This window comes from Notolepis coatsorum (genome assembly GCF_963971535.1).
Source record: "Notolepis coatsorum genome assembly, chromosome: 12".
Lineage (NCBI taxonomy): Eukaryota > Metazoa > Chordata > Actinopteri > Aulopiformes > Paralepididae > Notolepis > Notolepis coatsorum.
Window position 1 is genome coordinate 64,216,706 of NC_140176.1, and position 23,604 is coordinate 64,240,309.

The following is a 23,604-nucleotide window of genomic DNA, read 5'->3' on the forward strand; positions in this document are numbered from 1 at the left end:
GCAAGACTCGCTGCCTGGCTGCTGACGCTGCTTGACAGGACGTTTCTACCTCTCCTTCACTCCCCTCCTTCCATCTCTCTCTCTCTCTCTCTCTCTCTCTCTCTCTCTCTCTCTCTCTCTCTCTCTCTCTCTCTCTCTCTCTCTCTCTCCCTCGTCCGCGTCCCTCTCCCCCAGCTGATAACCCTCCCTAGCAGACCCCAGGCCGCGGAACACTGGCGACCTGGATATCGGCCGGCCAGGAGGGAATAGAGAGAACAAAAGAAAGAATACATGCCCTTCTTTCATTCTGTCTCCACTCCCCCTCCTCTCCCTCCACCCCGCCACCTTGTATCTCTCTTGTTCCATTTCCTTCTCATATTTGCCAACCATGTCTTCAAAGGCCTTCAGAGAGAGAGGGGGGAGGAAGGCAGGGAGAGGATTCCTGTGCCCACATCAGGGCCCCTCTTTGTGTGTGTTTTGCAAACAGCCATTTCTGCTCAGTATCTTTACATTGATCTCCAGGTAATAAGCGGGGAGTTGACATTGCGCGGGGTCTCCGTCGGGCAGCCTGCCGGGGCCGATAACAAAAGTGTGCGGAGGCCGATCGTTTAAAAAGATAGAACAAGCCGCCGTGCATAGAGCCCTAACACTCCATTAGATTGTTGATTCAGTAGCCCTAATGCAGATAAAGTGTGCTCTCTCGCTGCTCACCGCACAAGCTGTGGCTCCAAGCTGTGTGATGTGTGAGAATTCAGAATCCGCTATTTATCAGGTCAACAAACATTCATTCAACCCATCAATCAAAGTTTCGCACTGCTGATCCACTTATATTATGCTGGATCACATTCCCAGCGTTTGTACAGTATGTGTGTGTAGACAGACAGACAGCGAGATAGTCAGATAATGAAAGGAACGTGTGTAGCCACAAACCGTAGCTTCTCCTAGTATTGACAGCATGTTGTGTGTGTGTGTGTGTGTGTGTGTGCGTGTGTGTGTTCCAGGTGCTGGTGTCTGGCCTATGGGAGCCCGAGGAGCCTGTTGATGATTCCAGCATGAGGATTGATTGGTTACTTTGACCAAAGACCAGTGGACACAGACCACCCAAAGGAGAGAGAGAGAGAGAGAGAGAGAGAGAGAGAGAGAGAGAGAGAGAGAGAGAGAGAGAGAGAGAGAGAGAGGGAGAAGACAGCTGGCGGTGGTCGACTGGCCATGGAGGATAGAGGCAGAGCGTGCCTGCTGCTGGTGGTCTGGTCCTGGGCCCACCTTGGGTCTCCAGGTGACGGCCTGAGGGCCATGAGGAGGACTATGGGAGGGCGGCGGGGGGGGCCACGGGGCTGACGGGACAGGACGCCAACGGGCTGCCGCTCAGACGCTCCAAGCGAGGTTGGATGTGGAACCAGTTCTTTTTGCTGGAGGAGTACACCGGGACGGACATGCAGTATGTTGGGAAGGTAGTGTATCTTCTTCTTCTCTTGTGTCCCCTAAAGGCCCAATCAGTGATCCAAATGTAAACAAATGCATAGCCCCACCACCAATAATAAATTAACTACATGTTTTTATTCTCTCGCCGAGACAGGTTTTAATGTGCTGTTATAAACTAAGATACCATTTAAGGTACTGTTATAACCTAAGAGACATATTTTAATGTGCTGTTATAAACTAAGAGACAGGTTTTAATGTGATGTTATAAACGAAGTGACAGGTTTTAATGTGTTGTTATAAACTAAGAGACATGTTTTAATGTGCTGTTAAAACTAAGATACCATTTGAATGTGCTGCTATAAACTAAGAGACAGGTTTTAATGTGCTGTTATGAACTAAAATACCACTTTAATGTGCTTTTATAAACTAAGATACAGGTGTGCTGTTATAATGTAAGAGACATGTTTGTATGTGCTGTTACAAACAGAGATTCTGGTCACATCACGAAGCCTACTGTAGGATAAAGCTGCAGTCTCATCTGTAGCGCTATGAAAGGTCAGGCCAGAGAAACATGGTCAAAGTTGACATCATTTTAACATTAAGCACACAGTCATTTGGCCACTTGAGCGGCGAGCGATGCCAAGGGTGCCACGAGGAGGAGGTGGCTGCTGCCACTTTCTACACAGGAAGACCAGGGGGGAGCTATTTTGTTGCTGATCAATTATCTCTCTCTCTCTCTCTCTCTCTCTCTCTCTCTCTCTCTCTCTCTCTCTCTCTCTCTCTCTCTCTCTCTCTCTCTCTCTCTCTCTCTCTCTCTCTCTCTCTCTCTCTCTCTCTCTCTCTCTCTCTCTCTCTCTCTCTCTCTCTTACTATAGATTTCCATTGTTGATTTTATCCTTTGGGGATGTTTGTCTGATATTCTATGCAATACAGCATATTTGGGGCACATTTTTGTCAGGATGTAAGATGAGTCTGTCTCAAGGTCGGCACTCGGCACACATGGCAACATAACCAGGTTTTGAAAAGCATAATGGCAGGAACTGAAAGCAGAAGAGCACAGTGGTGGAGAGTGCAGCTATTCAATTTGTATGTGAGGGAGAGAAAGGTTTCTTAGGCAGGCATGAGTCAGGCCAGCTAAAGAGATTTCACTGTATGCTTGTATGCCGTGACAAATAAAACTCTTGACTCTTGACTTGACTTGAGATGCAGAGCGATTGGGAAATGCAGGTGCATTTGGGAGGAAAACAGGTTGTTCCTCGAGAAATAGTTAGCACTAACTTGAGGCCAGACCTAGTGTTCTGGTTTGCTTGTCAGCGGATAGTTTATTTTATGAAACTGACGGTGCCCTGGGAGGACTCAGTGGAGGAGTCTTATGAAAGGAAAGAGCTTAGATATGCAGATTTGGCAGCAGAAACTGAACAGCGAGGATGGAATGCTAGGGTGTGACCGGTAGAAGTGGGATGCAGAGGGTTCATAGCACAATCAACTTTATCACTATTGGGAGAGTTGGGGAATTGTGGGCGGAGTTTGCCAAAGACTGTAAAGGAGATGTTGCAAGAAGCATTGTCAGCTGAGTATTATTTTGCTTTTGTTTCTGTCTCCTGTGTGATATTGTTATCTGGAATAGTACTGTTTTCGACCTGAGGATAGGAAAACACAAGGATGTTCTGCATGTGGGTAACATGGGCATGAACTAGTATGGAGGGGGGGTGTCGAGCCTTCCCAAGGTCCCGTGGGCCTATCTTAATGAAACACCAGTGAATGGAGGTGCCCACTCGATAAGCCTGGCGATATGCTACACGTTTTGGCATGTAGCATTGGCATTGTCGATACCTCGAGCTCACATCAAAGGAGCATGGGTCTGTTGAAGTTGATAATGCTGTTTGGGGGCCATTATGGGGCATGTAATACATTCCGAGGGCGTAGTTCCACAGTATAATTATTTATAGGCATGTTAGACCTTTTGGCAATGGGATTGGGTTTCTTCATTGAGCGCTTATCCTTATCATTAGTGCACAAGTATCTTGTGTTTTATTATGGATATAAATGGAGTTATCACATTTATCACCTGGGGAATCACGTGATCTATGACCCGCCTGGGTCCAGAAACATTTATACCTATGGTCTTTACCATAGGTGTTTCTCATGGTAGCTGGGTTTATATGGTTCCACTTATTGAATCGGCCTGACATTTGACGGGAGCAGAGTTTAGCAGAAGATCTGTGTTTTTAAATCTGAGGAAAGACTTGAAAAAGATTACAAGTAGTACAAGACCGACTATAACCTAGTTATATGAGTACTGGCTGAGCGTCTCGCTCTTCACCATACAGAGATATACCCCTATCTCCAGTACCTACTGTACTTCATTAACGAAAACAATGCACCCATGCACTTGACCAGGCCCCGCCCCAGTGTCCCCCTATAAGACACCGGACATGGTCATACTCGCCCTTCCTCGGGAAAAAGTTTCCATCACAGAAAACCCAACCAAGGGACCTCAGGGCGCGCTAAGAGCGAGACACTCAGCCAGTACTCATATAACTAGGTTATAGTCATAACCTTTCGTTATATAGCGTACTGGCCTCGCGTCTCGCTCTTCACCATACCGAGATATGGGGCAGAGCAGACGCGTGGCCCGACAAATGTACCCCCTGAGGACCCGCAAGCCCTACCACCAGGGGGGAGGGGAGTCCCGTCCACCCGCCCTTCCTAGTGAAGAGGGGGCGGCAGTCAACTCCACTAAAGTGCAAGAAAAGAGGGAACTAGAGACCCCTAAAAATGCACAGCACAGGCGGAACCATGTGTGACACATCACCCCGTGGCACACACCCACACACCCCTGCTAACCCACCGAAGGGCGGGACGCAGGGGAGGACCCAGACCTCAGAACCGCCTGGGAGACAGAACCCCCAGTCATGTCCATGAGGTAAAACCTAACGAAGGGACCCGGGGAGGACCAGGAGGCCGCAGCACAGATGTCCTCCACCGAGGCCCCCCCTAACAAGGCGGCAGAGGCCGCCACTCCACGAGTGGAGTGCGCCCTGACACCCCCAGGGGGGGGCCAGTCCAGCCAATGTGTAGCAAAGGGCAATGCCCTCGCACAACCAATGTGACAGGCACTGTTTGGACAGTGCCTTACCAGCGCGAGAGCCACCGTAACAAACAAAGAGCTGATCGGTAGCCCTGAAATCCTGAGTCCGACTGAGGTAAACCCCCAAAGCCCGGACGGGACACGACAGGTGAAGGCTCGCCTCTAACTCACCAGCGTGAGGAGGCGGATGAAATGCCTGAACCACAATATCCCTGGAGCGAAAAGAGCTCCGGATATTTTTTTGGCACGAAGACTGGACTAGGCCTCAGAGTCGCACCGCTATTGACACGAATACACAAGCACTCAGGCCACACCGAGAGAGCACACAGCTCACCCACGCGCTTAGCGGAGGTGATGGCCGGCAGGAATGCAGTCTTGAAGACAGCTGTTCCAAAGACGCCTGCTCAAGAGGCTCAAACGGGGCCTCAGACAACCGGCCGTCGACCAGTTGGAGGTCCCAACTCGGAGACAGAGAACGTTCCACCGGCTTAAGACGCCGAGAGCCAAGCAGGAAACGCTTCACAAGAGGGCGGCTGAACAACGTAACGCCCTCAAACCCTACATGACAAGAGGATATAGCCGCGGCATATACCCTCACCGTCGAAGCCGACAGTCTACCCAAAATAGACTGAAGGAAGGAAACGACAGCGTCCAGGGGGCAGGACACCGGGTCCAAGCCCCCCACTCTACACCACTCTTGGAAAATATGCCACCTACCCGCGTAAGCCGTGGTAGAGGACGGAGCACGCGTGTGCCGGATAGCGTTAACCACAGAATAGCCAAGACGCATCCCCACCAATTCACACTGACAGCAGCCAAGCCTAGAGGCTGCCCCAGAACAGGAAGGCAGAACAGAGTTCCGTGTGCCTGAGAGAGGGCCCGCGGTGACCACGGAACAGGCCACGGTGGGGCCACACAGAGCTGAATCAGGGCCGGGGACCAAACAGCTGAGCCCCGGCCCGGCACGACCAGGACCAAGTCCCGCGCTCCCGACGTATCAGGTGTAAGGGGGGGGGGGGGGGGGCGTACAGAATCCCGGACGGCCACGGAATCGGTCCCAGACCTGCCCGACTATGTCCGGACGTAATCCCCACTCGTCAGGGTGAGGACCGCCCCGCAACATCACACCTGCACCCACATTCACCCTGCCGGGGATGTGGAGAGCCCTCAGGCTGCGCAGATGGAGAAACACCCATAGCCAGCCGACCGCCGCCCGGTGCAGAAGGGGGGAGCGTACTCTTCCCTGTCTGTCGATATACGACGCTGACGTCATGTTGTCCGTCCTGGCCAAAACACTGTTTGAGGACCAGAAGGACTGCCTTCAATTCCAACACATTGAATGTAGCGCAGACCAGGCAGCATGGTCTTGCCAGCTGCCCCCTAAGATGCGGGGAGCCAGAGAATAGCCGAACGGCAGCCTCTGGTACTCATACGCTAAACCCTGCAAAGGAAGCGTAGGTAAGCCCTAGGATGGAAGATCTGGGATGCGAATACACATCCTACAGGTCTATGGAGGAGAACCAGGCCCCCACCTGACAGTGTTCAACAGGTGGGAGACGGTCCAAAATGCTGAACCTTCCATGGGACAGGTCCAGCATGGGTCTGACACCCCCCCTCCCGATTTCTTGGGCACCAGAGAATACCGGGAAGAAATGCCACGCATCGTGTCCTCCTTTGGGACCACGACGATGGCTTGCTTCGCCCACAGAAATTGGATCTCGTTGGCCAGAGCTGTCACTGCTGGTGACCCTGACAATAGGGTCTGTTCCAAACCTGAAAACGGGTGGGGTTGTGTAAACACAAGTCCCCGCCTCAGCGTTCTCTCCATCCACCTCGACATATGGCACTGCTGTAGCCATATGTGATGATAATCCCAAGCGCACCCGCCGCCACTTGGCGCCGGTCAGCCAGAAGCCGTAGATAGGCGGCCCGGTCCCGCCCGCTGTGCGTAGCCAACCCTGGACCCGCTAACCGCGCGAACAGAGCGTTCCGTGGAGTCGGGACATCGGACCCTGACACTACCCACGAGGCAATCGCACCCAAGGGGGGACCCCGACAGAAAGGGCCGGTTTTATACGGGAGAAGCTGACATCATACTACGTAACAAAAGCTCCCCCACTGAACACCCCTCCAGCATGGACAGCTGATGAATTGTTCTACAGCTGGACATGCAAGGTGTGAGGCCCCCACACTGCCCGATAGGGTGGGTTCCTACACACCGTAGCCCTGCAGTGATATTACTACCACCCAAATCACGCGCGCCTGCCAGACCACTGCCGGTCTTCCGGGAGTGGGAGGCACTAACGTGATACCCGGCCTGGCGAAGGCGAGGTCGGGGGAACCCGCACTGTTTGCCTCAAGAGGTCTCCCCCTGCTGACAACCTTTGTAGTTGACAGATGTAACACCAGGCTCAACCAAACACAGACGCAGAACGTGTGGCATGGGAGCCGCTTGACAGCACAACATTCTCACGGACAGACCCAGTTTCAGCCATCAACTGGGTGTCAGCTCCTGTCCCCATGAGAAGCGAAACGTGGGGCCGCTTGCGCTTCATTGAAGACACGCGACCCGCAACCAAAGGAAACAAATCAGAGCCCTTATCCCGCTGGTGTTGGGGGGGGGAGTGACTGGAGAGCGAGCTGCACACAGCTAGACGGCAACGGTTTTTTAGGGCGTGCTCATCTAATGTAGCCGATCCCTCGGCCGCCAAGGCTGTCGGCCTTGCGGTCACCTGTTGACGTTGTGCTCAGGGTACCTCAGGCGAGGGAAACATGGCCGCTGATTGAGGGCCTGGCCACAGCCGCTGGCGAGGCCATGCTCTCACCTCTGGCTGCGTGGTGTGAGGCGGTGTGGGGCCTAGGTCAAATACCGCCCGCGCTCCTGCGGAAAGACCAAAGTCCCTCTGCGGAGAGGGGAGCCCTGAGGAGGGAAAAAAACTTCTCACCCCCTCAAACGGAGACTGATCCAACCAAGATGTCTGTAAACAAGCGTTGACAGCATCCTAGCCCTCCCTGCGGTTATAGCTTGCGGCTAGGTCAAAGCTAATAACGTCAAAACCTTGCACGATGTTTCGACGTCGGCTGGCCTTCAAGGCCCCGCCATCCGACACCATTTTTGACAGAAAAAACAGCAATTCAAACAATGTTACTAATCGCTGCTAATTCTATACCGTGGCGGTATAGGCTTAACAGCCCACCAGCCACCCGCCTCACCGTCAGCCGGGCGAGGCACTGTTCCAACATGCCAGAGGCAAAGGACTGATGCCACCTGCTTCACAAGCACGGAGCACCAGTGGTGGTTGCAACCAGCAACCTCCACTGTGGTGTGCACCCATGAAGGGGTAAATGAATAAATTAACTAAAACTCCACCAACACACTGCAGAATGGGCTAGCCCATACACACAATGTTAAGGGGATGCAGACCAGAGAAACACCAGTCCCGCACACCATTCATAGATTCACAAAAAGCACCCTAGGCCTCAGCCCATTCACCCATGAAAAAGGTAAACAAGCCCCGTCAAAACTCCCAACAGTAGACACCAATTGACCGTCAGCATGAATGGTTAAGAGGAGGGAAGACCTTTTTAAAAAGACAGCCCTCAGCGGGGAATCAAAAGAACAGTAACCCAGCATCGTAGCATAGCATTAGCCGCACGCTCCAGGATAGCCGGGAAAACGACAACGTTTACCCAGATATCCTGCCCCTTGCGCCAATACACAACTCGGTTGTCTCACGGGACAACGAGCAGTATCACTAATGCCAGCATTGTTATGCCTGTTGGCGCAGGCCCTACCTGGGCGCGACCTAGCCACGACAGCTAGCCGCCGCGCGACGTCCCTCGATCCGCTGTCAGAAGCCGAGAAAACCCCAGGACAGGCCCGATGCTCTGTCAGAACGTGCCGAGAAGATTCCAGGGGCTGGCAAATCTCCGGCGAAAACCCAACATTGTTCAATTTCTCTCTTTATTTCATAACAACTAGTTACATGGAGTGCACTGCAACGTCCATGATGGAAACGAAAAAAAGAGGAAGGGCGAGTATGACCATGTCCGGTGTCTTATAGGGGGACAGTGGGGCGGGGCCTGGTCAAGTGCATGGGTGCATTGTTTTCGTTAATGAAGTACAGTATAGGTACTGGAGATAGGGGTATATCTTGGTATGGCGAAGAGCGAGACGCGAGGCCAGTACGCTATATAACTAGTCTGAATGTGGTGCTAAAGCAATGTCCAAATATGAGACAATTCAAACTGAATTATAAGGAAATGATGTTCACGAGGTACAGGGATAAGGAAGGGATTTGACATTCACGTGTTTACATTTTTATTTAATTTCTTTCATGTTTTACATATATATATATATCTTTTTTGTTTTGCATAATATTTGTTTTGTAAGGTTTTAAATTAGTACACTCATTTGAGTAGTGGAAAAGGGGTAGGATTGGGCGGCTAGGTGGTGTAGTGGGCAAGGCGCTCGCCACCAATGCAGGAGACGCTGGGTTCGAGCCCAGCTCTCCGCATTGCTATCAGCTTGGCTGGTCGTTCATACTAACACGACTCCTACAGGTCGGTTGGTGCGCCTGCGCAGCAGAATCAGGAAGCGACGGGGGCGGCGTGTCCCTCCCACGCAGACCCCCGCCGCTGAGAGATCGCGCTGTGCAGGTGAAAAGATGCGACGGCTGCTTCCTCGAGTACCGGAGGGGACACGTGATGTAAGGCTTCGTCCACATTGCAGCCGGCTTGTGGGAGGCATGGCCTAACAGCGTTCGAGACAGGGGAGGGTAGAATTGGAGGATACAAAATTGGGATGGGAGAAAAATAGAAAATGGGAGAAAAAAGTAGATAAAAAAAAAGAAAAGGGGTAGGATTAAATAAGTGTATACTTCTTCCTACTCCTTTTAGAACATGTAAATTGATTTATGTTTTGCTTTTGTTTATTTATATATATTTTTTTCCATAAAATTTCTTGATCAATGATTTGTTTTGATTTTATATTGTTTGTATTTATTTACATGTTCGAAATAAAGATTTCAAATCAACTCAAACTACAGTACATGTCAAGCCCAGTCTCGAGTGAACACTACATACAGTACCTGAGAGGACAACGTTACAAAACCAAAATTGTCTAAACAACAGACAGAGTACACTATTGGAATTATGTACTCAAGATTACCTGTTTTTCAACGCCGTTTAGTTTTCGTGTTTGGTATGTAAATTTTCATAGCGCTCAATGAAAATAAAGATGGCGGTGAATGGCCCGATAGCAAGATCGATTACAAGGGATACCAATGTCAGAGTAGTTGTGCTCTCAAGACTCAATGGGTATTGTAGTCGTTACCACGGACACAAGTGAAGATTACAATGTAAACCACGTTTATATTCAAATATCAAGTTAAAACATTTACCTTTATTGGTTGTAACAGTAAAATAATTAAATAATCGACACCTCCATCAAAGATTATGAACCTATGACTGTAATTACTGATTTACTGGCCAACTGCAATGGGGGGAAATCACAGTAAAACAGATTACATAGCACACACAAAAGTATTTTATAAAGGGCGGCTGGGTGGCGTAGCGGAGATTGCGCTCGTCACCAATGCAAGAGACTCCGGTCTCGACTCCCCGAGTCAGCATTGCCTGCGGCTTGGGCCAGTCGTCATACTATCTCAATTGGCAGAGGTAGCGGGTGGAAAGTCGATGGGTGGGGATTGGACGTTGTGGACAGCGACTCCTACAGGTCGGTTGGGTGACGCGTGTACAGCAGAGACAGGAAGTATCAGGGGCAGCGTGAGCCTCCCACGCGTTACTCCTCGCCACTGAGAGTCGGTGCTGTCTGGTGAAAAGATGCGACAGGCTGCCTCCTCGTGTACCGGAGGGAGGCATAGTCTAGCAACGTTCAAGACAGGGGAGGGGAGAATTGAAGGGGAGAATTGGCTATACGAAATTGGGATGGGAGAAAAATAAGGAGAAAAAGTGGAGAAAAAAAAGTGGAGAAAAAAAATGTATTTTATAAACATTTAAAAAGTTGATTATGTAAAATGTATTTTTTTTGTATTCACAAATAGCTCACAAAGAAGTATTGTCGATGCATATGTACTATTTTCTTTCCATGCACCAAAAATAAAGGGTCCTTACTCAATTATAATTATTTCATCAGATTTGCATATCATCTGCATATTCCTATGATAGAAATACCAACATTCACAATACAAAAGGTGTTGGTATATACAGTATATGCTTAGCCACCCTGCCTCAGAGAGTTACCAGTAATAGATCACAACACGTTGGCCAGCTATCGCTACAGTAGTACAGTAGCCTGCTTCCATTCTCCCCAGGCTGAGTTTGCGGTTTGCTGTCCGATATATTTTATGCTTACTGTCAGCTATGCGGCTGCTTTGGCCCATGTCCATTCCACTTACATCAAGGCACCCTAAAGAGGTTACCGTGCCCTACAGCGAAATATGCCGTCCTATAATTCGTTGGGACGAAATCAAAACAGTGTTGACCCAGATAACATTGGGTAAGAAGTACAACAAAAGGCTGCGCAAATAATACATGCTTTACATGCGGCAGAGCGGAAGTCAAGATATCAGATTCTTTCCTCCGACCTACTGTAATTGAGGAGATTGTGAGGCATCCCGGCAAGGTCGGGACGACTGAGGAGGAAGAAAGGCCGTTTTGTTGTAGAGGGTTGAATGGGGCTGGTGGTGCTTTGCATTCCTACGGTGCGTCCACAGAGGATGGAGTCGTCCGACCAAATGAGATTCCCGCGACATATGTCCTCTCCGAGCGAGGCTTGACTTTCAGCCCCGCTGCCTAAAAGGATTACAAACGCTCGTCGGTGCGAGGGGGAGAGCGAATAAGAGTTGAGAAAAAAAAGACAACAAAAAGTAGTTAAAGGACAGAAAAGAAAGAAAGAAAGAAAGAAAGAAAGAAAGAAAGAAAGAAAGAAAGAAAGAAAGAAAGAAAGAAAGAAAGAAAGAAAGAAAGAAAGAAAGAAAGAAAGAAAGAAAGAAAGAAAGAAAGAAAGAAAGAAATCAAAAGTCGGCACAGAGCATAATCAAACCACTTGGTCTTCAGAGAGCGTTGATTGATGTGGCACTCGTCCTTTTAGCTTGTAGAAGGACTAATAGGCTGAGAAGAATGGATTATCAGAGTGGGTATGCACTTACTGAGCACCACCCTTTGAGCCAGGGGCCGCAGCCTGAGAGCCTTTCTCCTGAAGACACCATTAAGGCATCAACTGTCGAGCAGCACACTTAATCATGACTCTGTGAGCGATTGCACCGCTTCCCCCCCCCCAAGTACATGCAGCTGGGCTCCCTCCTCCATTGTCGGCTCGGTAGCCAGTCGTCACAAAAGGATTGCAGTATGTCGATCTTATCTGATTGCAATTACTGTTTGTTAATTGCTTGATAAAGTACGAGTGATGAATGAAGCCCTAAAGGGAATAAATAGCTTTTGAGTTTCGTTGGCACTTGTCTCAACGCAGAATAACCATCTGTGTCCTCAGGTGGCGGCCATTTCTCCACAATGGAAGCGCACAAAAAGGAAGGCTTTTGTCATTGCAAGTGACACTGCGCCAACGAGAGAACACCAAGCAGAACAATAACATTTTTGTTAGGGAGGGGGGAATGAATTGGAAATAACACAATGGCAGGTTATTATAAACAAGGGAGCTGCTCTTGACACACAGTAAAAGATAGAATGATGAAACCGGAGTTGAATTACAACATCCCGTCCCCAGTTATTTGGTAAACTCAATCTTCCCCGGTTGCTTTTTACGATGGCTTTATCGAGTTGCGAAGCGCTAACAAATGAAATTGCAATCTTCCCCCCCGAACAAGAGAAACAATGGAAGTGGAAAGGGAAGGCATTACGGGAGACGAGAGGAGAGAAAAGAGATACTGGCAGAGTCCTGGTTGGCTGCTAATCTTGGGTGTATTGGCCGGTGATTTCTTTCCTGGAAGAGAACGTGGAAACGCACACCGGGTCTCGTTCATGAGACGTTCGTACATTTGTAAGTATATTTGCTCACGGTGAACGGTAAACGGACTGCCTCGCATTCACCCATTCACTCACACATTCTCACACCGACGGCGGAGGCGAACATGCGAGGTGCCAACCTGCTCACCGGTAGCAAGTGTCTTGCTTGAGGACACTTCGACACGCTGCTGGGAAGAGCCGGAATCGAAACAGGAATCTTCAGATTACCAGACGACCACCTCCTGAACTGTTGCCCCGATAGTGCACATAAAAACTATATATTTTTGTATTCATCGCGGGAGATTTGATCATAAGCAACTGCGTATGTTCATGAATGCCAATCAATCACAAATTGAAAGCACATTCCTGTTATTCAGTTAGCATACATCCCTGCCCACGAATAGCCAATTCCTATAAGTACAGTAGCTGGTGATTAATATGTATAGGTGCATCCAATCGGCCTGAAAAGAATTTGCAAATGAAGAAAGAAAGATAGGTAAAAGAACTTTTGCGGCGGCGAGATTTACGTTATTTTACTTGAAGTTCAGTTAAGAAAAAGCGTATTTGTTTTCTACCGGTGAACTGAGGCAGCAAATGCCTTGGAAGGGGGTAACATGCCGGTAACGGAAGTTAAATGAAAATAGTTTGATATGAAATTGGATAAACAAATAACTACAAAAAAACACCACAGCTACCGGAGGAGTGAAAAGGCTCTTCACAACTGTCCACTGCAGACAAGCGCATACTGTAGCTCGCATTATCGGAGAGACTCCTCTGTCCAGAATTATTCCTGACGGAGACAGTGACATGCCTCCACTGGAGCAGTCAACTGCAAGCTCAGATGGTGAGTTTCTTAGAATTCACTTCAATGTAAGCTATTTAAAAGTTGTGTAGGCCTAGCCTTAAAAATGTTTGTCTGTATTTGAACATTTTCAGTTTTCTTTTGTACAGCTCTAATCACATTCACACAGTCTGCAGTCAAAGGAAATTAAGCCTTTTCCAAAGCAGAATTGCAGAATTGTCCAAGTCACCTGCTGCTCTGGAACCCAGTCGGCAAGGTTGAAGAGGTGCCCCGGTTCTTACAGATGGAAGTCCTTCAGAATCAAGACAAAATATACCAGGCAGTTGAAGGCATCGACTCCACACTAATAAATTACAGCCTGAAGGAGAACTGCCTGACAATGAAATGTTTTGCATCAAAAAAGATTATTAAAATGTAATTGTCCATTTCCCTTGTGCTGTGCAGCTATTGAAAATGTGTAGAAAAATAGAGGTAAATTCAAAAATAACTCAGGGTATTCTCAAGTTCAAGTTCAAGTTCTTTAATAGTTGTCATACAGAAGTACAGAATACTTTCATACAAAATGCTTCTTACTGTTACGCTCCAGAGACTGTGCTAGACAAGATAGTATCAAATAACATAATAACATAATATAGCATGAATTTAGAAGAAGAAAAATGAGGTCACAGTGTTCGGTATAGACATATGTACAATGTTCTGAGTTACCATATAATATACAATACACAATACTATGCAGTGTACTAATGTACAGTTCTATCTAGTGCAAAGCAGAAATGGGATGAGGTACAATTTTAGGTACAATTTACAGTAAGGTGTACGAGTTGTAGTGCAATCCTTCATCCATAAATATAAAGTGTGGGGAGTGGGTGCTACAGTGTGTTTGTTTAAAGTGGGTGTGTGCTATAAAGTGTGTGGAGTGGGTGCTACAGTGTGTTTGTTTAAAGTGAGTGTGTGCGTGTGGATGTGTGTGCTATGTGCGTTTGGTGGTTGTTGTTGTGTAGTGTTCATTCATTGTTCGTTTAGCAGCCTGATGGCCTGGGGATAGAAGCTTCTTCTGAGTCTTTCTGTGCTCGCCTTGAGACTCCGGTATCGCTTGCCTGACCGCAGCAGTTCAAAGAGGCAGTTGTTCGGGTGACTGGAGTCTTTAATGATTCTCTTAGCCTTGCCCTTGCAACGCTTGTAGTAAATGTTCTGGAGGGTGGGGAGCTCCCCTCCAATTGTGCGTTCGGCTGAACGTGTCACTCTTTGTAGTCTGCTTCGGTCTTGTGCAGTGCTATTCCCAAACCAGGAGGTGATGTTGCCGGTCAAGATGCTCTCTATTGTACATGAGTAGAAGTTCTTAAGGATCTTCTGGCTGACTTGGAACTTCCTTAGGCGCCTGAGGAAGTAGAGGCATTGTCGTGCCTTCTTCACAACACTGTCAATGTGTGTGGTCCATGTCAAGTCCTCGGATATGTAGGCTCCGAGGTACTTAAAGCTGTTGACTCTCTCAACCGGTGCCCCGTCGATGCTGAGGGGGCTGTAGTCCTTGACCCCCGACCTCCTGAAGTCCACAATCATCTCCTATTCTTTCATAAATAGAGGATGACTAGGATAATTTCTATAATATCTATGTCTCTACATATTTCCAAGAGTAGTCTCTTTGTTGTTTAATCATTTGTTCCTATATTCCAAATGTTATTTTCGTCTGGGATATTAAGTTGTGGAGAGCACCTGACAATGTGTGGGCGGATGGCATGGCTGCTGTTTGTTGACCTTGTCAAATTAGGTTCCAAAATTAATGAACAGAATCAATCTACAGTAGGTAGTCGAGAAACAACTAATCAACCATTCATCAGTCTCAGCCAACAAATCTGTTCTCCAAAGAACAGGCACCCTTCGCCAAATCATGCAAAAGTCATCGTTAACCTTAGCTAAAACTCAAGCCTTTTATAGCAGATTTGATTCAAATTTAAACCACCTGGGTGTTTCAGTAGGCAATATAGGGCTGTTACGAAACGTTTTAATTAGAATTATTTGTAATTAATATTATTAGAAATAGTAGTGTTCTTGCATGTTCTTGGTATCTACTAGGGACATCTAATGTATTCCCAGTGTCAGAAATATTCTATCTGTTACTAGGCTTGAGTAAATTGTAATGCACCAAAGGAGAATATCAATTAAATCATTTAATTTGTATTTTATCTTTGACGGTGAATGACACCATGCTAAAAATGCCACTGAGCTCGTTGAGCATCTTCTTGAGATCACGTGTACAAAAGATCTAAGCAAATGAATAAAGGGAAGATTAAACAGAAGGTTTTGTAGATACAGTACTGAATTCTGCCATCCGGACACATGCAATTTGAAATATTATTATATATGGCAGAGTTCAATCTGGATTTAGTATCACCAGGCGTGATCCTCAAACCGTGAATGAAATCTACCGTAAGTACAGTTACTTTCTTATAATGGAAATTGCGCCGCCATTTTTCATCAGATTGCAACGCCGATTTTTGCTAAACATTCACAGAAAGGTAGATAAACGAACAGCATTCTAATTTATGCCAATAATGTTCAGGTTTGTGGTAGATAATCCCGAAAAATAAGATAAATAAAAAAGTTATTTGATTGACAAGAGCTGGCTTGAGCTGGGTAGTGTCGCTTTTCGAAATGCCAACACCATTCGAAAGCCCTGGGTCTCCTCTCCTCATATTTTGTGTCTATATTCGCCTGTTTCTTTTTTGATCCACTTTTTCTCCTTATTTTCTATTTTTCTCCCATCCCACTTTTTCGCCTCGCCAATTATCCCTTCAATTCTCCCCTCCCCTGTCTCGAACGTTGCTAGACTATGCCTCCCACTGGTCGGATGCAGTGAGGACCAAGCCTTGCATCACGTGTCCCCTCCGGTACACGAGGAGGCAGCTGTCGCATCTTTTCACCTGAACAGCGCGATCTCTCAGTGGCGAGGAGTAACGCGTGGGAGGCTCACGCTGCCCCCGATACTTCCTGATTCTGCTGTACAGGCGCACCAACCGACCTGTAGGAGTCGCTGTCCACAACGTCCAATCCCCACCCACCGGCTTTCCCACCCTCTAACACTGCCAATTGTGTTAGTATGAACGACCGGCCAAGCCGGTAGCAACACCGAGAGCTGGGCTCGATACCAGCATCTCCTGCGTTAGTTGCGAGTGCCTTGCCCACTGCGCCACTCAGCCGCGCCTATATTCGCCTGTTTCCAAATACATTTCCAAAACTTAATATTTCACTAATAACACTTTAACCTATTGGTAAACAAACATATTGCTGAAAATATACACTATGACTGCTGTTTTGACAGGGTTAGGGTTAGGGCTACATTTGGAGAGAAAAAAATAAGTCTGTAGAGATGGATTTATGGCTTGGGTCCGGTACCGGACACGTCGGGCTTAAGAGGTTAAATTGCGTGCTATAAATGCAAACACGACAGAGCACAATACAAATAAAAATTGTCATTTCTAATAACGACAGGTGACATTTACGCACGTTCGCTATTTACACATGCACTACGAGCGTCCGCGAGCAGGTGTAGATTTCGCCCGTGCCTACGAAGAGAATCGGAGCTGCAAAAATATTGACGAACACCTAAACGCACGTCGATTTGCTCCTGATGGTTTGCACACGAATCCACTCTGCTCACGTTTCATGAATGAGGCCCACTGACTCATTAGCAGCCGAGCAGCGTACAGGCCTTGGAGGGTTGGGGGAGGGAGGGGGGCTGTCACTAGGGGAAGAGGATGTTTGTTTATTTAATTATTTCTTGCTTTACTTACCAAAGGGCACGTTTCCACTGAAATGGTTAATGGCCTGTGGTTGAGCAGTGTTTGTGCTGCACTATCATATCTCATGAAGTATTTACAGTCGCTGATAGGCCCCAGTGGATCAGCGCCTAGTGTGGAGACGCCTCAACACAGTCCCAAGCTTGCAAGCAAACAGTGTTCTCTACACCCGTGCGCACACACACACACATACACACAAGCACGCATGCGCCCACACACACAAACAAGAACACACACACATACACACAAGCAAAGGCAGAGACACACACACACACACACACACAAACACGCATGCACCCGCCCACATACACGCAAACACACAAGCAATCCCCTCCAGTAATGGGCTGGAAATCAGAGGATAGGAAAAAAGCAAATGAATACAGACATTATTGGCTCCCTAGTTGTGGATGACTCAGCCGCTCAAACGCACACAGGGACCTGTGGGGAGGACAGAAGACTCGGGAGGATCCTAGTGGTCGGGGGAGGGGAGAAGGGAGTAGGGTGGGGCCTTGTGGGTGTGTGGGAGGGGTGGGGGGTGGGTGCTGTGGGTCTCTTTTCACGCTCCCTATTACCAGATGCTCACCTTGGCAAAGAGGCAAGGAATCTGCAATATGGCGACGGGCTGGCCTGTGTGCGCGCTGCGCCATGGCAACCCCAGCGGTCTCCAGCGGCGACCTGGAGCACACGTCGGCTGTGTTTGTTGATTAGGCGATAAGCCCCCCGCTTGCGCATACGGGGTGGGGGTGTGTGGTGGGGTGTGTGGTGGGGGGACACTTCAATTATGTCGGTCTCCTCTGCGGCGCGGTGATGAGGTCATGCGGTGACAAGGCGGGCAAACAGCTGTCTGACAACATTACAGCGAGAGGGGAAACGTCTGAATAAGAATAAGATAAGGCCAATATCACTGTGACAACCTCACAAGCCCCGCCACCGCGATCACCGACCTACCGCTGTTTAAAAGACCCCTCCTGTCCCCTCGCCCGGTCACTTTAATCCCCCCCCCCCCCCCCCGCCTCCCCTCCTCCTATCAAGTGTTCAGTCAGCCAAGTTATATTCAAATGAGGGGCAAGTGGATATGACAGTAAAGTGAAACAAACCAACCTATGGAAAATGGTCTATAATTAAAAGATAAGCTTGGAATGTATGCGTGGGACGGAACAACAGAAGACACACAATAGCAGAGAGACATTTATATTTGGTTAACCTTCAAGTGCTTGACCGCATATCCTCACGTTTTACAGGTCAGGAAACGTTTGATTTTCAGAGGTTATTCTGGTACACTAGGACCATCTGGCTGTATAGGAGTGAGCCAGACTCAGCAGGCCAGGACACAACGCCTTAAAGGCTAACTGGCTAATCGCCGGCAGGGGCCACGTTCCAATTTTACCCTAACATAAGGCTGCACAAATCTAGTCCGCCGTGACATTCGCTATCAATTTAAATTAATTGCACAAACAAAAATGTGACTTGCTTGTGAGTTAGCACTCGCAGATGTCTGATGAGCGAGTCCCACTTCACTTTTTCAGCCCACTTCAAGCTGGAAGATAAGTGAAGTAATTAAAAAAGAATATGCTGTGACACAAAAAAATAATTGTAGTTAATGATATGGTTTATAGTACAAAAGGCTAATTAAGTGGACGATTTTGAAATAAATTGAACGTCATTATGAAGAAATTAGAGGCGTCATGTCATCCCGTATAATTTTGTATGAAATACAAAGTAATAGATTGTAATACATTTTTTGTATGCTGTCAAGTGCTCAGAATATCGGGAACCCAAAAAAGGCCCCAAAATGTTCTCATCTTCCATGAATGACTCGGCATCAGAGGGAAGAGGGAGAAAAGGCTGAGCTATCAACGTTCTAAGGCGTCCCGGTGACCACGCTGAAAGCACATATGCCCGCACCCCCCAACCCAGTGACAGTTTAATTGTATTTTCGATAGAAATTGATCAGGAGCCATTGTGAATTCACGTCAGGCTTCCAGATTGATTTCCAAGGCAAGTTTTTTTCCTAATTTGAGTATGGAGGCAGCGGTAAATTCACTTCAGCTGCAAGGTGGGCAGAAGCCGAAGACAGGGTCACAATCCTTCCTCCTTTGAGCCGCCTCCTTCAGGGACAGACATGAGGAGTCCTCGAAAAGACACAGGGTCACTCTCGTTTCCATAGAAAATTTAAGTGTCTGTCTCACTCTCTACCCACCAGAAAGGACTCTGCGGTAGCCGAAGAGTAGCACCAGCAGAGGTAGGCAGCTTGATAAACTGCAGCCCACACAGTGGGAGAAGGGGAAGAGAGAGATAGAGAGAGAGAGAGAGAGAGAGAGAGAGAGAGAGAGAGAGAGAGAGAGAGAGAGAGAGAGAGAGAGAGAGAGAGAGAGAGAGAGAGAGAGAGAGAGAGAGAGAGAGAGAGAGAGAGAGAGAGAGAGAGAGAGAGAGAGAGAGAGAGAGAGAGAGAGAGATATAAAAGTGGCAACAGTCATCTCTACCAGAATGTGAGCGGGCAAACAAATGAGTGTTAAGATGCTAATCCACAAGGAAAGCGGTTTCACATGTGTGGCTCTGCCTCGATACAACAGCATGTATTAGTAAAGCTGCCCAGCACCTGGGATGAAAAGCCACAAGAAACACACCACAAGACAACACAACACACCACACCACAACACAACACAACATAACACACCACCACATCCAAACAACACATCACAACACCACAACACACCACCACACCACAACACACCACACAACACATCACAACACACAACACATCACAACACACAACACATCACAACACACCAGACAACACAACACACCACACATCACACCACAACACATCACAACACACCACACATCACACCACAACACAATATATCACAACACAATACAACATCACAACACAACACAATACATCACAACACAATACATCACAACTAGTGCTGTCAGGCGATACAAAAAAAGTATCTAATTAATTACAGGATTTGTAATTAATTAATCTAATTAATCGCATTTTAATCGCATAACCATTTTAGGCCTGATATTCTATATTCTATAATCATATTTCAAATTGCATGTGTCTGGATGGCAGAATTCAGTACTGTATCTACAAAACCTTCTGTTTAATCATCTTCCCTTTATTCATTTGCTTAGATTTTTCAGGTCTGGTCACTTTTAGCATGGTGTTATTCACAGTCAAAGATAAAAAAAAATGTTATTGATATTCTCATTTGGTTCATTACAATTTACTCAAGCCTAGTAATAGACACATTATTTCTGACACTGGGAATACATTCCCTGAGATCCATAGATGTCCCTAGAATCAGATACCAAGAACATGCAAATGGACCATTTAAAAAATCTGTAAATGTTTATTATACGTTCTTATGGAATGAATGAGATTAAAAAGAAATGTAAAAATAATAATAATAATTTTTTTTTCATTTTGCATTCATTTTCATAACGCGATAATTAGCTGTGTAATTCATTAATCTAATTAACGCGATAAACTGACAGCCCTAATCACAACACACCACAACACAACATAACACAACACAACACACCACAAGACAAGATAATGCAACGCAACACAACACAACACACCACAACACAACACAATACAAGACAATGCAACACAACACAACACAACACATGCTCACGATCACACACACACGCACACACAAACCGCTGTCTGTGTGGTAACTGTCACGGTTGTTACAGCGTCAATAGTGCACCACAGGGCCGCGTTGCATCCTGATGGAGACGTGTGACACACACACACAGACACACACACACACACAGACAAACACACACCACACACACACACACACACACACACACACAGAGACACACACACACACACACACACACACACACACAGACAAACAAATAAACAAATAAACAGGACTTCATTTCACTCAATCAAGCCACACCCCCAGGCTATGTATATATCCAAAAGCCACGTACTCAGGGTCGTGGTGGTGGGCTGGCCGTAATACATCGGGCTGACTTCCTAGTCAAAGATCTCCCAGTACCCACTGTCACCTCCTTTGAGTACGTGGCTTTCTCATTACCTGGGTCCACACCACTCCAGGTAGTCCTCATCTACCGCCCCCCCAAAACCTCCACCTCCTTTATGTCTGACCTGTCTGAACTCCTCACTACTGTCTGCACCATGTGCTCATTCACACTCCTGCTTGGGGACTTCAACATTCACGTGGACAACACCAGCTGCTCCACAGCCATTGATTTCCTCTCACTACTGGATTGCTTCAATATCTCACAGCACACAAAAGGTCCCACCCACACCAAAGGCCACACACTTGATCTCGTCTGCTCCACTGGCACAACACCATCTGATTTACAGTGTCTTGACCTGGCGGTGTCTGACCACCATGCTGTCCTTTTCAACCTCCCTGCTTCCCTACCCAAGCTTCGAAATGCATGCACCATCACCTACAGGAACATCAAAACAGTCAGTGCACCAGCTCTGACCAACCTGCTAACCATCCACCTGGCTTCAGCTCCCCCCAGCATCCAGGTGGATGGTCTGACTGCCCACTACAACTCTGCCTTATCCCGCAGCCTGGACTCTCTTGCCCCCATCAAAACCCGGACTGTCACCTACAGCCGTCCTGCCCCTTGGTTCACCACTGAACTTCGCTCCCTGAAGGCTGTCGGTCGCCAATTGGAGAGGCTCCATAAAATATCTGGCCTCACTGTCCACCTCGAGGCCTATAAGGACCATGTGCAGACCTACAAGGTAGCTCTCTCCAAGGCCAAAACACAATACTATTCCACCCTCATCGGTAACCAGCAAAACCACCCCAGGACACTCTTCTCCACCATCAACCGGCTACTCCGCCCCCTCGATCCCCCCCGCCCATCTGGTGCCCACGACCTCTGCTCCAGGTTCCTTGTTTTCTTCCAGGAGTCCAGGACAAGGTTAACACCATCTACCAGCAGCTAGTGGTGCCCCCCTCCTCCCCCTCACCTGATCTTCCTCCTGGGTGTCCCCCCCAATGCAGCCTCTCCTCCTTCTCCCCGGTGGATGGTCCTCAAGTTGCCAAGCTTATAGCTTCAGCCAAAGCCTCCACTTGTTACTCGACCCCATGCCTACTACCCTGGTCGAGATCTGCCTCCCTGCTCTCTGCCCCACCATGGTCAACATCATCAACTCCTCACTTAAAATCTGGTCTCGCTTTAAAACAGCCTCCGTCACTCCCATCCTCAAGAAGCCCGGCCTCGACCCAGATGAGCTAAACAACTACCGTCCAATCTCCAACCTTCCTTTCCTCATTAAAATCTTGGAAAGAGCAGTGGCCGCCCAACTCCAACAATACATGTCCAACCATGAGCTCTATGAGCCTTTTCAATCTGGCTTCAGAACTCACCACAGCACAGAGACCGCCCTCATCAAAATCACCAATGACCTCCTTGCAGCTGACTCTGGCCACATTAGCATCCTCATCCTCCTGGACCTTTCTGCAGCCTTCGACACAGTCTCCCATTCTATCCTCCTCAACCGCCTATCCGACAACCTTGGCATCACTGGCTCAGCACTCTCCTGGTTTCAATCCTACCTCACCACCCGGACACAGTTTATCACCATCTGCGATTCCAGTTCCACCCCGGCCCCAGTCAACCAAGGTGTCCCCCAAGGTTCTGTACTTGGCCCAATTCTCTTCACCATTTACATGCTCCCCCTCGGTCAGATCATCCACCGCCATGGCCTCAGTTTACACTCCTACGCAGACGACACACAACTCTACCTCTCCACCAAACCATCCACCCCCCACACTCCCTTGTCAACTGCCTTCATGAAATAAAAACCTGGATGTCATCTAACATTCTCAAACTCAACAACAATAAAACTGAACTCGTGATTGTGGCACCCAAGGCCCTGCTCCGGAAGGTTGGGGATCTCACCCTTGACATCCATCTGCCCTTCCCCAAAGGTCCGCAACCTGGGCGTTATCCTGGACGTGGATTTTGACGTGTTGCGTCTGCCGCTCTGCAAGCATGCGCTTCCTAACACCCTCACCCTTTCATCCACTATTACCCACCATGTCCTCGCGCATGTCCTTGGTGTTATGGGGGGGGGGGGGGGGTAAGAGGGAAGGAAGCAGTGGGGGGAGAAGATGTTGATGAGTTCTTTCAGAAAAATATGTTGGATTGGATTTGGCGGCTCAATTAAAATGTCAGAGCATCCCAAGCTGTTGTTCGTGTGTGTGTGGGATGGGGGGGTGGGGGGTCAGGGGTCGAGGGGGGTGGGGGTGGGGGGGGTAGCAAATAATAGTAAGAAAGAAGGAACTCCAAGGTCAAGTGGACTCTCGTGTTCCTCTGGCATGCTGGGAGATCTATCTGGGCTTGGCGGGCAGGACACACACACACACACACACACACACACACACACACAAACACACACACACACACACACACACACACACACACACACACACACACACACACACACACACACACACACACACACACACACACACACACACACACACACACACACACACACACACACACAC

General features: G+C 48.1%; 1 protein-coding gene across 1 annotated transcript in view; it reads left to right on the forward strand.

Annotated features, from left to right (window-relative positions):
• Positions 1-1,242: 1,242 nt before the first annotated feature.
• The window catches only part of LOC311238450 (cadherin-6-like), an 82,002-nt gene continuing 59,640 nt past the window's right edge, over positions 1,243-23,604 (forward strand). The window contains 2 exon segments of the mRNA XM_084326517.1: positions 1,243-1,299; positions 1,302-1,430. Of these exon segments, the coding sequence (XP_084182643.1) occupies positions 1,273-1,299; positions 1,302-1,430 (156 nt within the window). The 5' untranslated portion in view covers positions 1,243-1,272.